General features: G+C 47.8%; 1 protein-coding gene across 7 annotated transcripts in view; it reads right to left on the bottom strand.

Moving 5' to 3' along the window:
- Nucleotides 1-18,604, bottom strand: part of VTI1A (vesicle transport through interaction with t-SNAREs 1A) — a 428,796-nt gene that overhangs the window by 158,138 nt on the left and 252,054 nt on the right. For 5 of the 7 annotated variants that reach the window (XM_088464942.1, XM_088464909.1, XM_088464918.1 and 2 more), the window contains 2 exons: nucleotides 15,165-15,235; nucleotides 12,791-12,852 (listed from right to left, as the gene is read on the bottom strand). In XM_088464942.1, the coding sequence (XP_088321068.1) occupies nucleotides 12,791-12,852; nucleotides 15,165-15,235 (133 nt within the window). Of the gene's footprint in view, nucleotides 1-12,779; nucleotides 12,853-15,164; nucleotides 15,236-18,604 lie in introns of all 7 variants that reach the window. The other 2 variants (XM_088465016.1, XM_088465076.1) reach the window with 1 other exon arrangement.

Below are 18,604 nucleotides of genomic sequence, written 5' to 3'. Positions count from 1 at the left end.
AATTGCAGATACAGCCGCAGTCACTGACACTGTAACGTAGCGTTTCTCATGCAGATACACCGCAGTCACTGTAACGTAGCGTTTCTCATGCAGATACAGCCACAGACACTGTAACGTAGCGTTTCTCATGCAGATACAGCCGCAGTCACTGACACTGTAACGTAGCGTTTGTCATGCAGATACACCGCAGTCACTGTAACGTAGCGTTTCTCATGCAGATACACAGCAGTCACACAGAGAATATAGGCATGCCGCATATCATTTTAATCAGCAGAAGCTGCCCGTGCGTCCTATTCACATCGCTGTGTGAATAAGACACATTGGAAAGTATAAAGTCGCACAAAAAGACACTCGGCGCTATCGAGTCACAGAGCACTCATGCGTTGTGTAATGCGACTTGTAGCGCAGGGAGGATGGATGTATGTGGACACATCTGTACAGTACAAAACATTGAGGAACATGGACCACTGGGCATCAGCGGTCAAAATAACCAAATCAGAGCAGGCTGGCATCATTGTTGGCGGTGAGGAGGAGATGATGGTATAAGGGAATCTGTATGAAATCCCAGCAGTCGGCATGCCTGCTGTCATTATACAGACAGCGGCATCCCAATGCTCAGGATCCCAACAAGGTTCAGGTAAGTATGGTAACCCTCCCCCTTCTCCCCCTAATCCTCTGTTCCTGCATCCTAACACTACCCTCCCTACCCCTAACCCTCCCCATTAGTGCCTAAACCTAACCCTCCCCCCTTGGTGCCTAAACCTAACCCCCCAGTCAGGGGCATCTTAAGAGAGGAGGGGGCCCGTGTGCACTTCCTGTGCGGGGCCCCCTCCTCTCTCCCCAGTGGCCGGCAACCGACTGATGCGGCTAGCCAGCCACCGGAGCCTTAGTACACTGCGGGCACTAGAGTGAGCCCGGAGTCTACTGTGCATGCGAAGAACGCCGGAAAATGGCCGCGGCGGCCATTTTTTTTGCCGTTCTTCGCATGCGCAGTAGACTCTGGGCACACTATCTACTGCGCATGCGCAGAAAACCGGAAAAATGGCCATGGCAGCCATTTTCCGGTGTTCTGCGCAGCGCAGACACCCGACGTGGGACCATGGACAGGTAAGTCTAAAATAATATGGGTGCAGTGTGTGCGGTGCGGGGCCCATCTGCCCCGCACACACTGCACCCATTATAGTAACGCCACGTCCCCAGAGGTGCCTTACCCTAACCCACCCCAAGGGGTAACTAACCCTAACCTGGCCCCCCCTAGCCTGCCCACACCCCAGCGGGATGCATCTTCTCCCCAAGATAAATAGAATATAGATGATCACAAAATCCATTTTTAAGTACCTAATAATATAATTGTATGTATAGAAGAAATCATTAACACCTCCTCATAATACTGTAGGGTGTAAATTACAGGCAAGCCCGGGGTCTCGTTAGTTGTAAAATCAAATGAAAATTGAGACCTACATTTCCCATTAATAAGACACTTGTGCAATGTCCTATGGTCGTAGCAAATTCTAACACACAAATGTATCCTGAACAACGATGCGCTGATCACGCCGTTCTCGGGGTCCGATCACACAGGCGTATGTGCGGTGCATGAGCTGCGTACACTGCTGAACATGTCTTTGGGTTATTGCGCTCCGCTTGTGTGTCCATTATTGGCCCATGAAGTACCACCAGCTTCCTTCCCTTACCCAAAGGAATCACAGGCAGACCTGTCACATCTCACTGGTAAATCTGCATTAGCCCTCACAAGCCCTCACTAGTGAGCCACCCACCAGGCCGTGCTATGACAAATTGCATTGCTATAATTAGCGTGCAAACCACAAGCCGCTCTGATGATAGACACAACCATGGCAGCCCATAAAAGCCTCTAACCTTTCTCCCTCCCACCACTAAAACATCTTGTCCTGTCCATCCTAAGGGCTGCCCTTACTGAGGGTTATAGGTGCAGCATGATGGACCCTTAATAGTACACGAGAACACAGTAAAAACACTTAGGTCCGCATTGTCACCATGCAAGGTGTCCACCCAGGCATCAATCATTAGTTCAGGGTCTACAAATCCCTTCTAAACTTTCTCAGACACCCAAGGAAAAATTCATAAGCAGTAACTAGCGTTTCCCACCGACATTTGTTCTGACAATAAATTCACCCGTTCCAGATGTTTTGTCCATCAAGGAGCAGAACCACGTTCCTAATAACATGTAGGATATGGCGAGGAGGTCCTGGGAGAGGCGCAGGACCGTACGTTAGTACATTAGTGTACGTTAGTACATCTTGCTATGATTTCGTTGCAGGCAAGGCTCAGCTTTACCCCTCTGATTGTACAAGGGATATCTAATGGCTGATTGTGGGTTGAGTTAATTATCTTGTTTTCTTGAAATCTTAAACCACAGAGATTTTGGTTGCGCGGTGAAGTATCTATTTCTGAAACACAAATCAGCCCCTGGTTTAGCGAACCCTCATCTTGGTTTAACTCTTTCGGCGCGACGTTTAACCCTCTGTGCAGCCGCTCTCAAGCTGTGAGCTGCCCCCAGGGTGACCTGCCTCTGAAAGACGCTTTTGTACTCGCTGTTATATTAGCGTAATTTGTATTTAGAAAAGGCTGGAGGTCTGCAGACGAGTGCTGATAATGGTTTATTTTCACTCCCCGCGCTCCACAACACAGCACTTTGTGAGAGGCTCAAAAATGCTCTTAAAAAAAAAATAAAAAAATAGCGGCTCGTCCTTTTCAGAAAATGTTCCTTGAGGTTTTAGATATATATATATATAAAACGAGTGAACCAGGAGAAAACAAACAGATGACTGTGAGGACCCATTTTAGAAAGTAAAAATAAACATGAAGATGGGATAGAACAGATAGAACTGGAACTTGCTGGGATATTTGTGGGTTTACCATCAATGGGCTGAGGACACCTGAGGACGGGGTTCTGGGTGACAACGAGGTATTTCAGGGGAGTGTGTTCTGGATCAACACAATTATATGAAAGGTAAAACATGACATATCTACATCTGTTTACTAATGATGTAACCCTTTAATTAGAAATTCTCAATGCACCTCAATCTAACCTAACAACAAGTGAAAAAAGAAAAGGCCAGCGATGAAAAGCTGAAACTCTCTATAATCTAATATGGTCGACGGACGTTGTTTGTACTGGACAGAAGAGGGACGCAGGAATGGGGTCCAACAAACCAGTAGTGCGGGTACCTGGGTTCTAGTCTTTACCATCTCTCCTCATCCTCAAAAGCACATTTCATTGGTCAGGCTAACCATAGGCGGAGGGATTTTCCTCAGACTGTGAATAGGTCACTTCCTAAATACAGGTACTGCATGTAGGAGGAGAGAGAGGGCGCAGTTCTGGTAGCGAGCTCGCTACTGTTGCAAGTATAAACACGGGTATAACGGAAAGGCAGGGGGCCTGTTTCAGAGTCAGGCGCAAGTCCAAATTCTGACGGATCTTGTGGAAATCTGTAAAACTGCTCTGTCACCACAAAAAGCCATCGCACACTGCGCAGGCATACGCACAGGGATGGAGACAAAGTGTGGACAGAATGAGCGGTCTGTTGACGGATCTCACTTTGCATGAAATGGGCGTTTCTGAATGGTAAGTGGACAGTTACAGATCTGCCACAGGGGAGTTTCTAAGGCGACTATCATGCTCGTTTGGCGGAGATGGGATGTTTGCTTCAGACTAATCTTTTGCATCCAGTATTGCCAGATACGAATGATGACATCTGCGGACGGAAAAACAGCAGGCGACGCGGCCTTCTGCATGAAGACAGGTGGATAATCGGCATAGAGGGGCGAATAATGGCATAAGCATAGGGCACCAAGCAGGCTGCCGCAGGCGGATGGAAAAGCGGCAGCAGGTACGCCGTTCTCAGAACCAGCCCGTAGTGATCTGCTTTTCCATTATACTCCTCAAATTCACACACCATTGCTTTATAAGCAGGCTCGGACCCGTGAAGAGGCCACACACTCTGGTAGGGTTGCAGGGCGGCTGGGCCATTATTATCTCAGCCTCTTAGATCAGTTTTATTTAATTGGTGATCCACATCATTTGAATTCCTGTTACTTGTATACATAATATATGGGACATGGGAGGCAGCCCCACTGACGGTGGGAATGAGTGCAAAATGCAGGAGAAGAATGAATCTGCGCCGGGCCGTAGCTAGGGTAGTGTGACCTGTGCCATGGCACAGGGCACCGCAGGGCAGGGGGCGCTGTTTGGGACTGTCAAATTTCTGTTTATTATCATTCTCACTTGTAGCTTCCTCTTATTTCATCCCCAGACCTCCCCTATCTCTTCCCTGGCCCTTCCCCATGTGGCCATGGCCCTCTCTCAGGTGCAATATATTATGTCCCTATTTATCCCCAGCATCTCCCTGGCCTCTCCTATCTCTTCCCTGGCCCTTCCCCATGAGGCCATGGCCCTCTCTCAGGTGCACTATATTGTGTCCCTATTTATCCCCAGCATCTCCTGGCCTCCCCTATCTCTTCCCTGGCCCTTCCCCATGAGGGCATGGCCCTCTCTCAGGTGCACTATATTATGTCCCTATTTATCCCCAGCATCTCCTGGCCTCCCCTGTCTCTTCCCCATGAGGCCATGGCCCTCTCTCAGGTGCACTATATTATGTCCCTATTTATTCCCAGCATCTCCTGGCCTCCCCTATCTCTTCCCTGGCCCTTCCCCATGAGGGCATGGCCCTCTCTCAGGTGCACTATATTATGTCCCTATTTATCCCCAGCATCTCCTGGCCTCCCCTATCTCTTCCCCATGAGGCCATGGTCCTCTCTCAGGTGCACTATATTATGTCCCTATTTATCCCCAGCATCTCCTGGCCTCTCCTATCTCTTCCCTGGCCCTTCCCCATGAGGCCATGGCCCTCTCTCAGGTGCACTATATTATATCCCTATTTATCCCCAGCATCTCCTGGCCTCCCCTATCTCTTCCCTGGCCCTTCCCCATGAGGCCATGGCCCTCTCTCAGGTGCACTATATTATGTCCCTATTTATCCCCAGCATCTCCCTGGCCTCTCCTCTCTCTTCCCTGGCCCTTCCCCATGAGGCCATGGCCCTCTCTCAGGTGCACTATATTATGTCCCTATTTATCCCCAGCATCTCCTAGCCCCCCCTATCTCTTCCCTGGCTCTTCCCCATGAGGCCATGGCCATCTCTCAGGTGCACTATATTATGTCCCTATTTATCCCCAGCATCTCCTGGCCTCCCATATCTCTTCCCTGGCCCTTCCCCATGAGGCCATGGCCCTCTCTCAGGTGCACTATATTATGTCCCTATTTATCCCCAGCATCTCCTGGCCTCCCCTATCTCTTCCCTGGCCCTTCCCCATGAGGGCATGGCCCTCTCTCAGGTGCACTATATTATGTCCCTATTTATCCCCAGCATCTCCTGGCCTCCCCTATCTCTTCCCCATGAGGCCATGGTCCTCTCTCAGGTGCACTATATTATGTCCCTATTTATCCCCAGCATCTCCTGGCCTCCCCTATCTCTTCCCTGGCCCTTCCCCATGAAGCCATGGCCCTTTTTTGGGTGCATTATGTCCCTTTGAAAAATGAGAGGGCGCCAATGCTCTTTCTGGCACAGGGCACCAAAAAGTCTAGTTACGGCTCTGAATCTGGATCTGTACATACAGCGCACCATGTCCTAGGTGTATATACGCATATGGCCACGTGACCATGTTTATGGGGCAATTCGCAGCGAGTGAGCGCTCCGGAGCAGAAGTGTCTAGGAGTGCGCACAACGCTGGAGATGGTGGATGGGCACATCCGGACCAGATAACGGGATGCCGATGGAGCTCTGACGGCAGACTGGGACCTAGCAGTCCGGCCTGACACCAAACCCTGAACAGCCGGATCTGTCAGATATAGTCACACATTCATGTGGCTAGCCTGGACATAGAGCAGCCGTTCCTAGCTGAAGTGCCAGTCCCGCTGGGGCAGGGATCATTGGATGACTTCCAGCCAACCAATGACTGATGGCGAGAAACAAATGGATCGCCCCGAACCTAAATCACATTACATCCAGCTGCCTCTACAATGGTGACGGTCAGCATCTACAACACGGCGAGGAATTAAGACATTAAAGTGACAGAAAGCCGACATGCAGTCGCTGCGTGACGGTGCCGCGTTACTTTGATGCCGGCTGCAGACAGCACAACGGCTGAGCCTTTAACTGGAGTTATTGCAAACAAACAGCAGGAAAGGCCCCGCTAACCAGTTGTTTCAGGACGTCTAAACGGATCTGCTGCTTTCTCCAGCATTGTAATATAGAGAAAGCTACTTAATAGGAAACATTGTGGAATTCTCAGAGGAAAAAGCAGAAACAAAAACAAGAGAGAGAAATATTCGGAATGTAAGATTTCATCCAACACCGTCTGTGACAATGTGATTTCATTTAATGCTGTTCATTCCATATTATTATTACCAGTTATGGATATAGTGCACACATATTCCGCAGCACTTTACAGAGAATATTCGGCCATTCACATCAGTCCCTGCCCCAGTGGAGCTTACACTCTATGTTCCCTATCACATGCTCACACACATACACACTAGGGTTACTTTGTGTTGGGAGCCAATTAACCTACCAGTATAGTTTTGGAGTGTAGGAGGAAACTGGAGTAACAGGAGGAAACCCATGCAAGCACAGGGAGAATATACAAACTCCACACAGTTAGGGGCATGGTGGGAATTGAACCCATGACCTCAGTGCTGTGAGGCAGTAATGCTAACCACTACACCCTCTGTGCTGCCCATAAGTGACAAAACTGCAGCAAATAATATATGGCGACCTAGATGCAAGTTCATCTGATTGGCCACGGGAGCGTTTGAAGTGAGGGGGTTCCACCGTCAGACAAACTAACACACATCATACTTGGGACTAGTGGAGAATAGTCGCTTTACTTAAGACTGCAGGCCGAGTCACAGGTGGGCGCACACTGAACGCAACGCAGATTTTGGCGTAGTTGAGCGATTATTTGCTACTGCGGATGAGTGAAAAATACCGGAAAGCCCTACGGGCTCATGCATTACCCTGTGTGTAGGCACAAATGCACTGTTGCCTACGGGATCGCTGGCATTAGAAACGGCAAGGCACAACCATGGGCATTACTGGTAGGTGGCCTGACGTGTGCGCAAAAAAAAAAAAGTCAGACTCGGTGGCGTGTTATGAGTGTGTCACAGGCGTGTCAGTGAGCAGGGTGGCAGCCACAGAGGGCATGCTTACACGGAGTTGAGAAGAAGACCCTGTGCTTGCCATGGACTGGTGCAATGGTTGATGGTGCATGTGATGTTGTGCAGAGTTTGGAGGGTTCAGAGCCACTGGCAGAGCTGCACCGCCCACGGGCACTGAAAGTCTCAGGACTTGAATTCTCCAGAGCTTGCTGGTACACAAGGGGTAGACTGAAACCAGCATTTGCTTATTACCGCCGCTGCGAGTCAAAAACCGCGGCTGCAATAGCGTCCGCCTCCGGCCCTCTATCTACTAACAAGGTAGAAAACCCGAATTTAGACAGGACAGTTAGAATTTCCTACATCACTCCACCGCGCTGCAGGCTCAACTTGCCCAGCTCACCCAAATTCCAAGGCTCTAATCAGTAGCCCCCAGGAGCCCCACTGCCAGTACAATCTGTTTTGTGCCCAGTTAGCTGTACATGACGGGCATATTGGTAGGGCAACATTGTATGTCTAAGCTGCATGAATTCTCAGCGGCTCTGTGACGTGTCGCCTACGACAGGAGTGGTCTGTCCACCCTAACGAGGTTCCTGGCCAGAAGGGAGGATATGCAGGTGTTGTACAGGCTGAAATTATTCTCGCCCACGATCGGCGGCTCCATCGTATACTGGGCCTGATTCGGAGATGGACGCGAATGCGATCGCAGCTGCGAATTCGTATGGAACCCAGCTGCAAAAATATGATGTTTCCAAAGCTGCCCTGAGCATAAGGATGCCCAAAGCCGCCTTCTTGTATGCGTACGTCATCACTTACTTGCGGAAATATCGGTAACATCGATGCGCATCTTGCCCGTGCAACAGTTCGTACCAGCCGCAGACTCAGCAGCTCTCCTGACACGCAGAGGGCGCTCATGCTGCGTAGGATATGGCTAATTTATGCACGCCCACGTAACGATCTTTAAATGGTCAGACTCGTCTGCGCTTTTCTGACCATACCCCGTTACCTCCCACAAACGCAGTCACTCACTTTGCAATGGATTCCTCTGTGCGTCCGTAATTGCCATGAGTTCACTGCTCACGCACAGTGCGGCTTATACGCACGCGCAGCGGCAAACAACTGCTCGACCTGCGTCCGTAATCGCCATTGGTTCCATCTCTGAATCAGACCTATTGTCTCTACCTTACTCCCAATTACCCACCCATTACTCTCCACTTTCCAGCTACATCTTATTTATTTAATAACATTTTCTTATAGAACGCAACATATTCTGTTGCGCTTCACAACTGGAAACATTAATAGAACAAAACTGGGTAATAACAGACAGACCTAGAGGTAGGAAGGCCCTGCTCGCAATCTTACAGTCTACAGCTTATTATGCCATAATTTCTCTAATGATTCAGCATTTAATCCATTCAGCTCTGTATCTCTGATGGCGATGAGTGGGGTCACAGGACTGATCTATAGACAGAAGCAGAGCAGCGAAGCTCCGAAACACTCCCAAAAACACGTTCAAAATGCAATGGTGGGTACACGCTACACGACATATTGAGGGACTTGGACTATTCTGACGCATCTGAACGACAAATCGTGTAGTGTGTAGTGTGAACCCACTATCGCGATGCCAATGATCGTCGCATCCTCAGGTCTTTTGTACATGTAGAAAGATCTGAGAATGTCGTTAGTGATACTATGCTGCCGAATGCAGCATGGCTCCCACCACCCCCCCACCTTCACTTAGGGGGTCTGTACACACTAGACATCGTCTAGTGTGTACCGGCCTTAAGAGGACTAGAGGAAGAACATTCCCACAGCTATCATATGATGCGCAGTCTCCTGATATCTGTACTTGTAATAGTACCAACAACAACAACGTTATAATAAAGTTATTAAGACATATGGAGGGGTATTCAATATGAAACGTTAACTTCACTGTCGAAGTTAACGTTTCATATCAGAGTTTTTACCTGCGTTAAAGTATCGGGCGCGCTCCCGCTTATCCCCGTATTCGATATAAAATTAACGAAAACGGGAAACTCCGAAGTTGGATTTGCGTAAAGTTACGAATTTTTCCATAAAAAAATTGTAAGACCCCCCCTAAAGTTGTAAAAACATGGGGGATCACTATGGGTACCCCCGTTTCAGCCTTTAATTGAAAGTCGGGGATTTAAATAGCCGCAGCAGGTGTTTTTTTTCCGACATTGAAGAAGTGATGCAGAAGAGCACTTAGGTTATTTTTTTCGGTTTTTTAAGTGGTCCCATCAAATTTGGGGTACATGAAAATGGGTACTAGCATATTTTTATGTCCCTAAAGTAAGTTTTTAAAAATTCTGCATTTGTGCACCTGCCGCTATAATTCTATTCTAGAAAACATCTGCCGCATACTTACAGAATAGCCCTGAACCTATTTCCTTATTGTTTAACAATTTTTTCCCTTTTTTTTTTTTCACCCCAATTTTTTAATTAATTTTTTAGGGTGTCCCTATTTTTTTTTAAAACTTTTTTTTGACACAGTTCTTTTTTAAATGTCATTCCCAGGGGTGCAGGCTATTTTTTTTAAGCCTGCCTAAACCCCAATTCTGCACTTTTTTTCGACACCTATTCAATGGTGAAAACTTATCCCCGTTTTTTATCAAAGACTTTTCAAAACTGCGATAAGTCTTTGAAATTGAATACAGTGTAAAACTAAAACCTGCGATAATGACGTCATACCTCCGATATTAACGCAAAAACGTTGTTATCGCACCCATATTGAATACCCCTGATGGAGACTAAAATCGCACCAACATTTAAACAAGTGAGATAAACATGCTTCAGACCCTGGGGAACACAAACAAAAGTAAGGATTCACAATGTAATGCTCCTTGTATCACAGAGGGCAGAGAATAAGAGACCACTATATAAAGTGTATTATCAGATGCACATAATGGGGATGATGAAGACGTCAGCTCAGGTCCATTTGCAGAGTGTGTTATTGTTACACATTTTTACATCTCTCAGAATCGGATGGATCTTTGCCGGATCTCGCGTGAAATGGGCGTTACAGGGCGGAGACAATGCGATCACGCAGAACTGTTCTGTCTTATGGGCGCATAACTTGAGGTCCGCACCTGTAGTCTGTATCTGACGGGTCTCTTGCTCCCAGCATGGGGCTGGGGGCAAATGTAGATACTAAAGATGGTGGTTGTGGCTGTGGATGGAAAAACAGCGGGCGGCGCGGTTTCCAGCTTGTAGTCGCACGGATCCTCCTATGGAAACTCGCATGGTAGTAAATCAGGCTTACGCAGCATCGCACGGGCGCAGTTACTTTACTCACGAATCAGCCCCAATGCGAGATGTAGAGTCCGCGCAAACTGAACGCATCTCCACTTGTGGCTGAAAGGGGCGGGGGGAGGAGGGGGGCCTATTCACATAGACTAAGCTCAGAGAAGGCGGGATGACGGAACTGCAGGCTGCACTGAGCTGTGCGTTAGATGTGTCCTCATACTCCTAGCCTCACTATGCCATGCAGCACAAGACGCCTGGCGCCAGTGAGCTGCGTCGGGCGGTGTAGCATCTAATTTAAGTATTAGTTGCAACGTGATACAAGAAAACCGCTTCATGAGACTGTGCTGATTAATTTGATATGCGACACTTGTATATCTGTGTGCGACTGAGTCTGAATCTGTACGATAGAATTTGGCGTGAAGAAAAACTGCAGCACTTCGTATACAGACTCAGACACCGCTGTACAAGTGCCGCGTATAAGATTAATCAGCGCACTCTCCTTCAGCGGTTTTGTGGCACTACTACACACTCTTCCTACAGGTGAATGTACACATTTAGGGCCCGATTCAGACCGCTCGCTAGGAGGCATTCGCTCTTACCTGGCGATGTTTCGCAATGTGTGCATGCGTACGCATCACAGTGCACGATCCAGTGCGAGAGATCGGGAAGCGTTCGCACGTTGCGCATAGACCCTCCGGCTGAATGAGTGACAGGAGAAGCCGTTTATGGGTGGTAATGGGCTGGCCGCTAGAAACGGGGGAGTGGAGGTGTGAACGCAGGCGTGCCTGAGCGTCTTAACGCCGTTTCATTAACGCCGTTTCAGATGCTTGCAGTAGGGTATAGTCAACCACAACTGCTGTATTCACTTCCGATGGTACTCGATGTGCCGATGGTTGCATACCCTTCCTGGAGATGACGTGCGCAAGTGGGCGTCTTAAGACAGGCTGGTGGGCGTCTGTATACACAGGGCGATGAAGACATAGTGGGCGTTCTCATGCATTGCCCTGCGATCGCCTGCCTTCCCGAATTTGCATAAGCGCCTAGCGAGCGAACGTATCTAGCGAGCGGGTCTGAATCAGGTCGTTAGTTCTGTACGCCCCATGATAGCAGACTTGCGTTCAATTCTGCATCGGGGGTATGGAAGCAGCCGTTTGAAAGGGTTGACTCAAAACACGTGAAATGGCAGCCTAAGTGGCATCACCGAGGCACGAGGCTGATGGTTCATCCAATAAAATGCAGCTTCCACTGTGTTTATATGACGGGAATGGTTTAATACTGCATGTTTTTTTTTTTTGCGCACTTCACAATCAGTGCAAACTCGCCACTGCCAGCGGGAAGTTGCACTAAGCTACAGCGGACTGTGCGCATAGCGACTGTACAGAGAAACGACTTATGCCGTACTGAAGGCCTCTGTGAAGAAAGGGTCCGTCTCTCTGCAAGTCCCCAGAAACGGGGGCCACATCGTCAGACAGAAGGTGAGGTACATCAAGCAGAAAGAGAAGGTGAACGCACGGGGACAGCCAGAGCCATAAATCCTTATTTCAACCGCTCAACGGAAAGCCCAGGACGGCGCGGAGAACCCATTTTCTGTAAATGTTATGTCTGATTAATCCCAGGCACTAAGTGACAACTGAACTTTAACATTAATATGATATTATTTAAATAACGCTGTTTTTTTTTGTTTCCGCTAAAAATGATGAATGATTTTCAGACAGCTCAATCGACATGAAGCGAGGGTCTCCTTTAATGAGATTTGACAAAACGAGAGGCGTATGCAGAGTATTTGTTACAGCTCATGTGGCAGAACCCTTGCTGGGGGGGGGGGACACGACCCCCTCCCCGCCTGATTGTCTACACGCACTGGGGCATCTATTTCAATTGCTCTGCTGTTCCCTCCTGGATTTTACATTTAGATAGTGTCATTTTCATATTACTCTTAATCAGTCCATCCTGGGGGCCCAGCATCAGAGGTGGGAGGTTGGAGGAACAGCGCAGTTAACCTGTTCATGGGTTTCTGTTTTTAGAAAAAAGGGGATTCATCAAGGAATAAATTCTGCGTCCAGGTTGTAGACCATCCCGGCCGGTGACAATGGATTCTCCTCCCCATTATGTTGTTAGTTTATTGCTTTTATGGTATATACATATTTTGCTACATGTATCACTTACAATATTTATGAGGTTACTAGCAGTTTTTTATTTGCGCTGAATTCTTGTACTGGTAACATACGGGAAATGCGCCACCCGTATTTTATCTGCTCTTCGCTGTTACACCCCTGTAACGGGAGCTGCGGTTTATTAATAAATTAGTAAATTTGCCCCTACCTTTCTCTTACCTTCGTAACATTCCGGTCAGAATTCTGGAACTTTTCCCCAGATTAGTGTCTGTTTCTCGGAGCTAAGGAAGAGAGAAAAGTAAGTTAAGAAAACACGCAAACAATCACTGCACCCCCTACACATGGCGGAGGCAACCATTTTACGGTCTGCGTCACTGCTCCGCAGCAGCCTTTCCATCCTACAGAAACTAGCGCAATCGCTAAAGCATGACATGTACCAATTATGACAATATTTCACATTTTTTCAGGGACAGTTACAAATGACAGCGGTACCCTGACCAGGATATTGTAATGCACCCAAAATGGCGGTCTCCTCTGTGGTATAATTTCCTGCTAATGTAAAGCATTTGAGTTCTAAAGGAGAAAAGCGCTATAAAAAGGAAAAATTACTATTATTAGATTTGGACTGAGGTAAGTTTTTTTTAATAGTTCTGTTTTTTTTTTTTGTTTGGTCAGAATCCCGGCGCCAGCATTCCGATGGTAAGTATTGTGGTTAAGGGGAGGGTTAGTCACTAGGGGGAGGTTTACGGTTAAGGCTGTGGGGGGTTTAGGTTTAGGCTGCCGGGACGGTAAGGTAGGGTATTTACCCGGCTAGTGTCTGTATTTAACCCAGTCGGGATTCTCAGTGTCGAGATCCTGTGCACCGGCATACCGTACCCAACCCCTACTAATTACCTCCCCTCAACACACTCCACACCAGTGATGTGCGGTGAGGTCTGAGTGCTGGGAGCCTGTCTAACCCCCTACTCACTGTAACTCTCCCTTCAGTACACTAAGATTCAGTGTCCATTGATTCTCCTACCTGCATCACTCTCACTTCTCTTGCTGCTGCTGACTCAGCTTCGATCTCTAAACACTGCAGGTCAAATGACGCATCCAAGGTGTCAATCAGTGCTCAAGGCACACACCCCCATTCTCAGAGGCATGCCTGTGTTAGCTTTTTTTTTCTGTGCAGTTTACTGCCCGTGGTGTGGCCCCACCCACAGCTCTGCAAGCAATGCCTGACCATACAGAATTGAGGCTGAGGTGTTGCTGCCTCATCTCTCGTCTCCCTGCAGTCCCAGGGACCCCCACATAGCTGGTGAGTGTTAACTATTAAAAATATTTACAAGAAACAAAGAAGATGTTTATTCTAATCACTTTTATATCAAATCTCAGGAGTATGACAGGGGAGCCTCTGCCTCCCCCGACCACACGTCCCTGCTCCACACATAACGTTACATATGTTCTCTTTCTACACTCACACATCCCTCTGACCCCAGATCAATATTCCTGTGAGACTGGATCACCAAGACCCTCTATAATCTGGCTGGGCCAATATGCAATATGTAGCATTTATCATTGTGTATCAATGCCTATCTCCCTATAGTATGTAAGCCCACGTGCAGGGCCCTCTTACCACTCTGTCTGTTACCGTATTACCCAGTCTGGCATTATTACGGTTGTTCCCCATTGTAAAGCGCAACTGATTACGCTGGCATCATATAAATAATGTTAATAAATTAATGGATCACATATCGATAGGAAGAAGCTCATGAACTGAAGTGTGTGTGTTCCTCTCATCTGTGGGGAATGTGCCAAGTATTAGGCAAATATTGTTAGTGATAATGTGATATTTAGCCAGACAATGTTGTTATAAAGTGACCGATCGTTATCGAGTGACTGACGTTCTGAAGGGGGGGCGGGTCATACCACCTCATGGCGAAGGGGGGAGCGGGGCATACCACCTCATGGTGAAGGGGGGAGCGGGGCATACCACCTCATGGTGAAGGGGGAAGCGGGGCATACCACCTCATGGTGAAGGGGGGGAGTGGGACATACCACCTCATGGTGAAGTGGGGAGTGGGGTATACAACCTCATGGTGAAAGGGAGAGCGGGGCATACCATCTCATGGTGAAAGGGGGAGCAGGGTGAAGAGGTATGCGATTGCTAGCACTGGAACAGTTAAGTTTCTCTGTGAGTCCGTCCCCATCCTACATCCGGTCTCAAGGAGGGTATCCACTACCCGACAGTGATACCGTTATTGTTCAATCGTTTACTAACTGCACAGTGCCCACGCTGAACGATATATCGCTCAGTGCAGGCAACCACCCTCATCACCGAACATGGCCAACCTCAAGATATCGTCAGGTTGAACAGCATGTTCGGGCGATGAGCGATGTCGGCAACGACCAGCGTGAACGAGCATCGCTGGTCGCTGACGACATTTTGCTGCGTGATCGGTGCCCGATTAATGGACGACTGAACGATAAGGATATCGTTATCGTTCAGTCGTCCATTACTATCGTGTAGTGGATACGCGTTATCAGAATGACGGCAAAATCAAGGCAGAACTTTCTGATCTCCCTGTATCTGTAGGGAACGGCCACGTACCCTCTCTCTGGCTCGCTGGATCTTCTCCCGGTCCTGGTTTAGGTTCTCCAGGATGCCGTGGCCAATTTGTTCTGTGAAAATACAGAAAACAAGAACAGAAGTGAATTGAAATGCAAAGTGTAACAATCGGATTTCATTTCTCTATATCTCCTGTGCAGCAAAAGGAAAATATCAGCATTAAGCTTTAATACTGAGGCAATAGGGCACAGAAAACAGGGCCATCTTAACAATGGGTGGATTAGACTACACCGCCAGGCCTGCACATATGAACAGGCCCATCATGACGATGACCAGCCGGCCACGTGGTTGGCCATAAATCATTAATATTAAAAATGAATTAGCTCTCATATATGACATTTTTTCAACTGTTACGTATTTAGCGAGACATTGGGGTTAAAGTGTAGGTTTCCATACCTTGACAGAACGTTAGATTGTTTGGCATAGAACTGAAACTTGCCATTAAGCTAGGTGTGAGGCTATGAGCCATTACAAACAGGCATATGTATAGGAGAAAACTCTACCCTCATAAATCATAAAGGATTGTTTTCTTAAACTTTATCTTAGATTCAGTATTTCTACACATGACAAAGCCAAATGGCCATGACATTTTGGGCTTTCTGAGATTAAAGTCCATTTTTATGGACATAAAATAAAAAATGGCCACCCCCAATGGCGCTGGCCACAGAATCCACCCAAACGTTTTCCATCCTCTTTCTTCATAGTGACGGAGGAGTCTCATCCAATACATATTAGTACAGAGAGATAAATATCTGACCCACAGAGCTGACATTCTATTGTAACGTGCTGCCCCCTGCCGTCTCTATGCGCGTCTTATTTGTAGACATAAGGTGGGACATGGGAACAGGAATGACACTCTGGACAAAATTTACTAAGTGGCGGTTTGACAGCGGTTTCTATTCTATTCTAAACTCCGGGGGTTTGGTGGCGGTTTCTATTCTATTCTAAACTCCGGGGGTTTGGTGGCGGTTTCTATTCTATTCTAAACTCCGGGGGTTTGGTGGCGGTTTCTATTCTATTCTAAACCCCGGGGGTCTGGTGGTGGTTTCTATTCTACTCTAAACCCCGGGGGTCTGGTGGTGGTTTCTATTCTACTCTAAACCCCGGGGGTTTGGTGGTGGTTTTTTCAGCGGTTTCTAAATGACAGCCCTGTTCTATTCTATTCTAAAATGTGTTTTGACTGCAGTTTGGTGGCGGTTTTGCTTTCTGCAGATTTACTAAGGCCAAAACCGCTGCAAATCTGCCATCAAAACACATTTTAGAATAGAATAGAACAGGGCTGTCATTTAGAAACCGCTGCAAAACCGTCACCAAACCCCCAGGGTTTAGAATAGAATAGAAACCACCGTCATACCGCCGCTTAGTAAATTTTGCCCTCTGTGTACTATGTCTAATTATCCCCTAACACATATACGCAGTGTTACATTACACACCTAGCACTAAGTACACACGGCACAAGTACAAAGACAGATATATATATATAAATAAAAAAAAGAGCATATTACATTAGTTGAACATTTCATTTTGAATGTTAGGCTAATAGTCATCCAGTTACAGTGCTTCTTGTGATCGTACAATGTGGAGTGAAACTTGTATGTAATGTTAGTTAATAATAAGAAAGCTTTGTTAAAGATGATAATGTAACTAGCTGGACAGGGAGAGAACATGGAGAGAGAAGTGTGACCCCTGCAGGCTGTCCAGAGCAGTGCAGCAGGTGTCATTATTATAGATATATGTAGAAAACACTAGAGGCATATAGAGGGGGGGGTGGGGGGACAGGGGAGTGAGAGAGAACCTGAGGATTCACGAAAAACTACTACTGAAAATTTTCTAGCGCAGTTGCAGAACAGACTTCAGAGAGGTAAGTATAATGTATGTGCCCCACACACACTGCACTCAAATACGTCCCGGGGAGAGAGTTTCTCCCCATTTACCAGGCAGTAGGCAGGAATTACTCGCCAGTTCCGTCTCTTGCTCTGACCTGTTACTGTAGCATAAACTAGGGGAGACCTGGAGGGCACAGGAGAAAACCTGGCACGTCACTGGCTGCCCTTCAATGGACTAAATGCTTCTTTTAGATCCATCAAAGCTTATTGATTATTGGTTGTTATGGGTCAAAACATTACGGGGCCTATTCATTATAACTAAAATGGCCCAATACTCATGCAGAAAGGCTAGGTTACCGGGCCAATCATCATTAGGGGTCCGATAGGACCACCTGATATTCAGCAACGTTTTCTGAGTTTGTCTGCGAGAACAAACGCCATTGTCAGATGCCGCTTGCTCTCGCAGCCCCGCTCCTTCCTATCCTTTAATATATATATATATATATATATATATATATATATATATATGTATATAACACTGGACAATGCTTTTGTTTTAGGGTTAGTAAAGCTTTGGCTGGGTACCCACCTGGGCAACTTGTCTGCCGGCACAACAATCTCACGGGTGAGCGGCCACTCAATGTGTCTGTCCCGAAATCACATATGGCAAGGCATTTCAAATGGACCGCTCAGTTGAGAGGTCAGTTACTGGTGGCGGCCCCTGCAGCCACTTTACGGACAGTCGGCACGTCGCCGATACACAGCCAGATACACCGGTGCCTGTGCTGCAGGGACAATGCGATGTGTCTGTGAATTACATCATTCACAGACATCTCTCCTGTACAAGGGCGTTTCTAGAGAGGAGGGGGCCCATGTGCAGTCTCTGACACGGGCCCCTTTCTCTCCGTCCGGCTCCGCACTGAGCGAGTGCGCCCAGAGTCTATAGCGCATGCACAGGTCACCGGGAAAATGGGCGCTGCGGTACTGCGCAAGCGCAAACAACAGGAAAATGGCCATTTTTACAGGCACAGAAACCGAAGCCGAAGTGGAACTCCGGAGAGGTAAGTTTTATGGACCCAGGGGCCCATGTGCACCGCACACCCTGCACCCATTATAAATACACCCCTGCTTCTGTACGTGCAGAACTCTCTCCTGTACACACGCGGACCTCTCTCCTGTACACACGCGGACCTCTCTCCTGTACACACGCGGACCTCTCTCCTGTACACACGCGGACCTCTCTCCTGTACACACGCGGACCTCTCTCCTGTACACACGCGGACCTCTCTCCTGTACACACGCGGACCTCTCTCCTGTACACACACAGACCTCTGTCCTGTACACACACAGACCTCTGTCCTGTACACACACAGACCTCTCTCCTGTACACACACAGGCCTCTCTCCTGTACACACACAGACCTCTCTCCTGTACACACACAGACCTCTCTCCTGTACACACACAGACCTCTCTCCTGTACACACACAGACCTCTCTCCTGTACACACACAGACCTCTCTCCTGTACACACACAGACCTCTCTCCTGTACACACACAGACCTCTCTCCTGTACACACAGACATCTCTCCTGTACACA

This window comes from Taudactylus pleione, unplaced genomic scaffold (genome assembly GCF_031769625.1).
Source record: "Taudactylus pleione unplaced genomic scaffold, aTauple2 ptg000008l, whole genome shotgun sequence".
Taxonomy (NCBI): Eukaryota; Metazoa; Chordata; class Amphibia; order Anura; family Myobatrachidae; genus Taudactylus; species Taudactylus pleione.
This window is presented reverse-complemented; position numbering and strand designations above follow the sequence as displayed.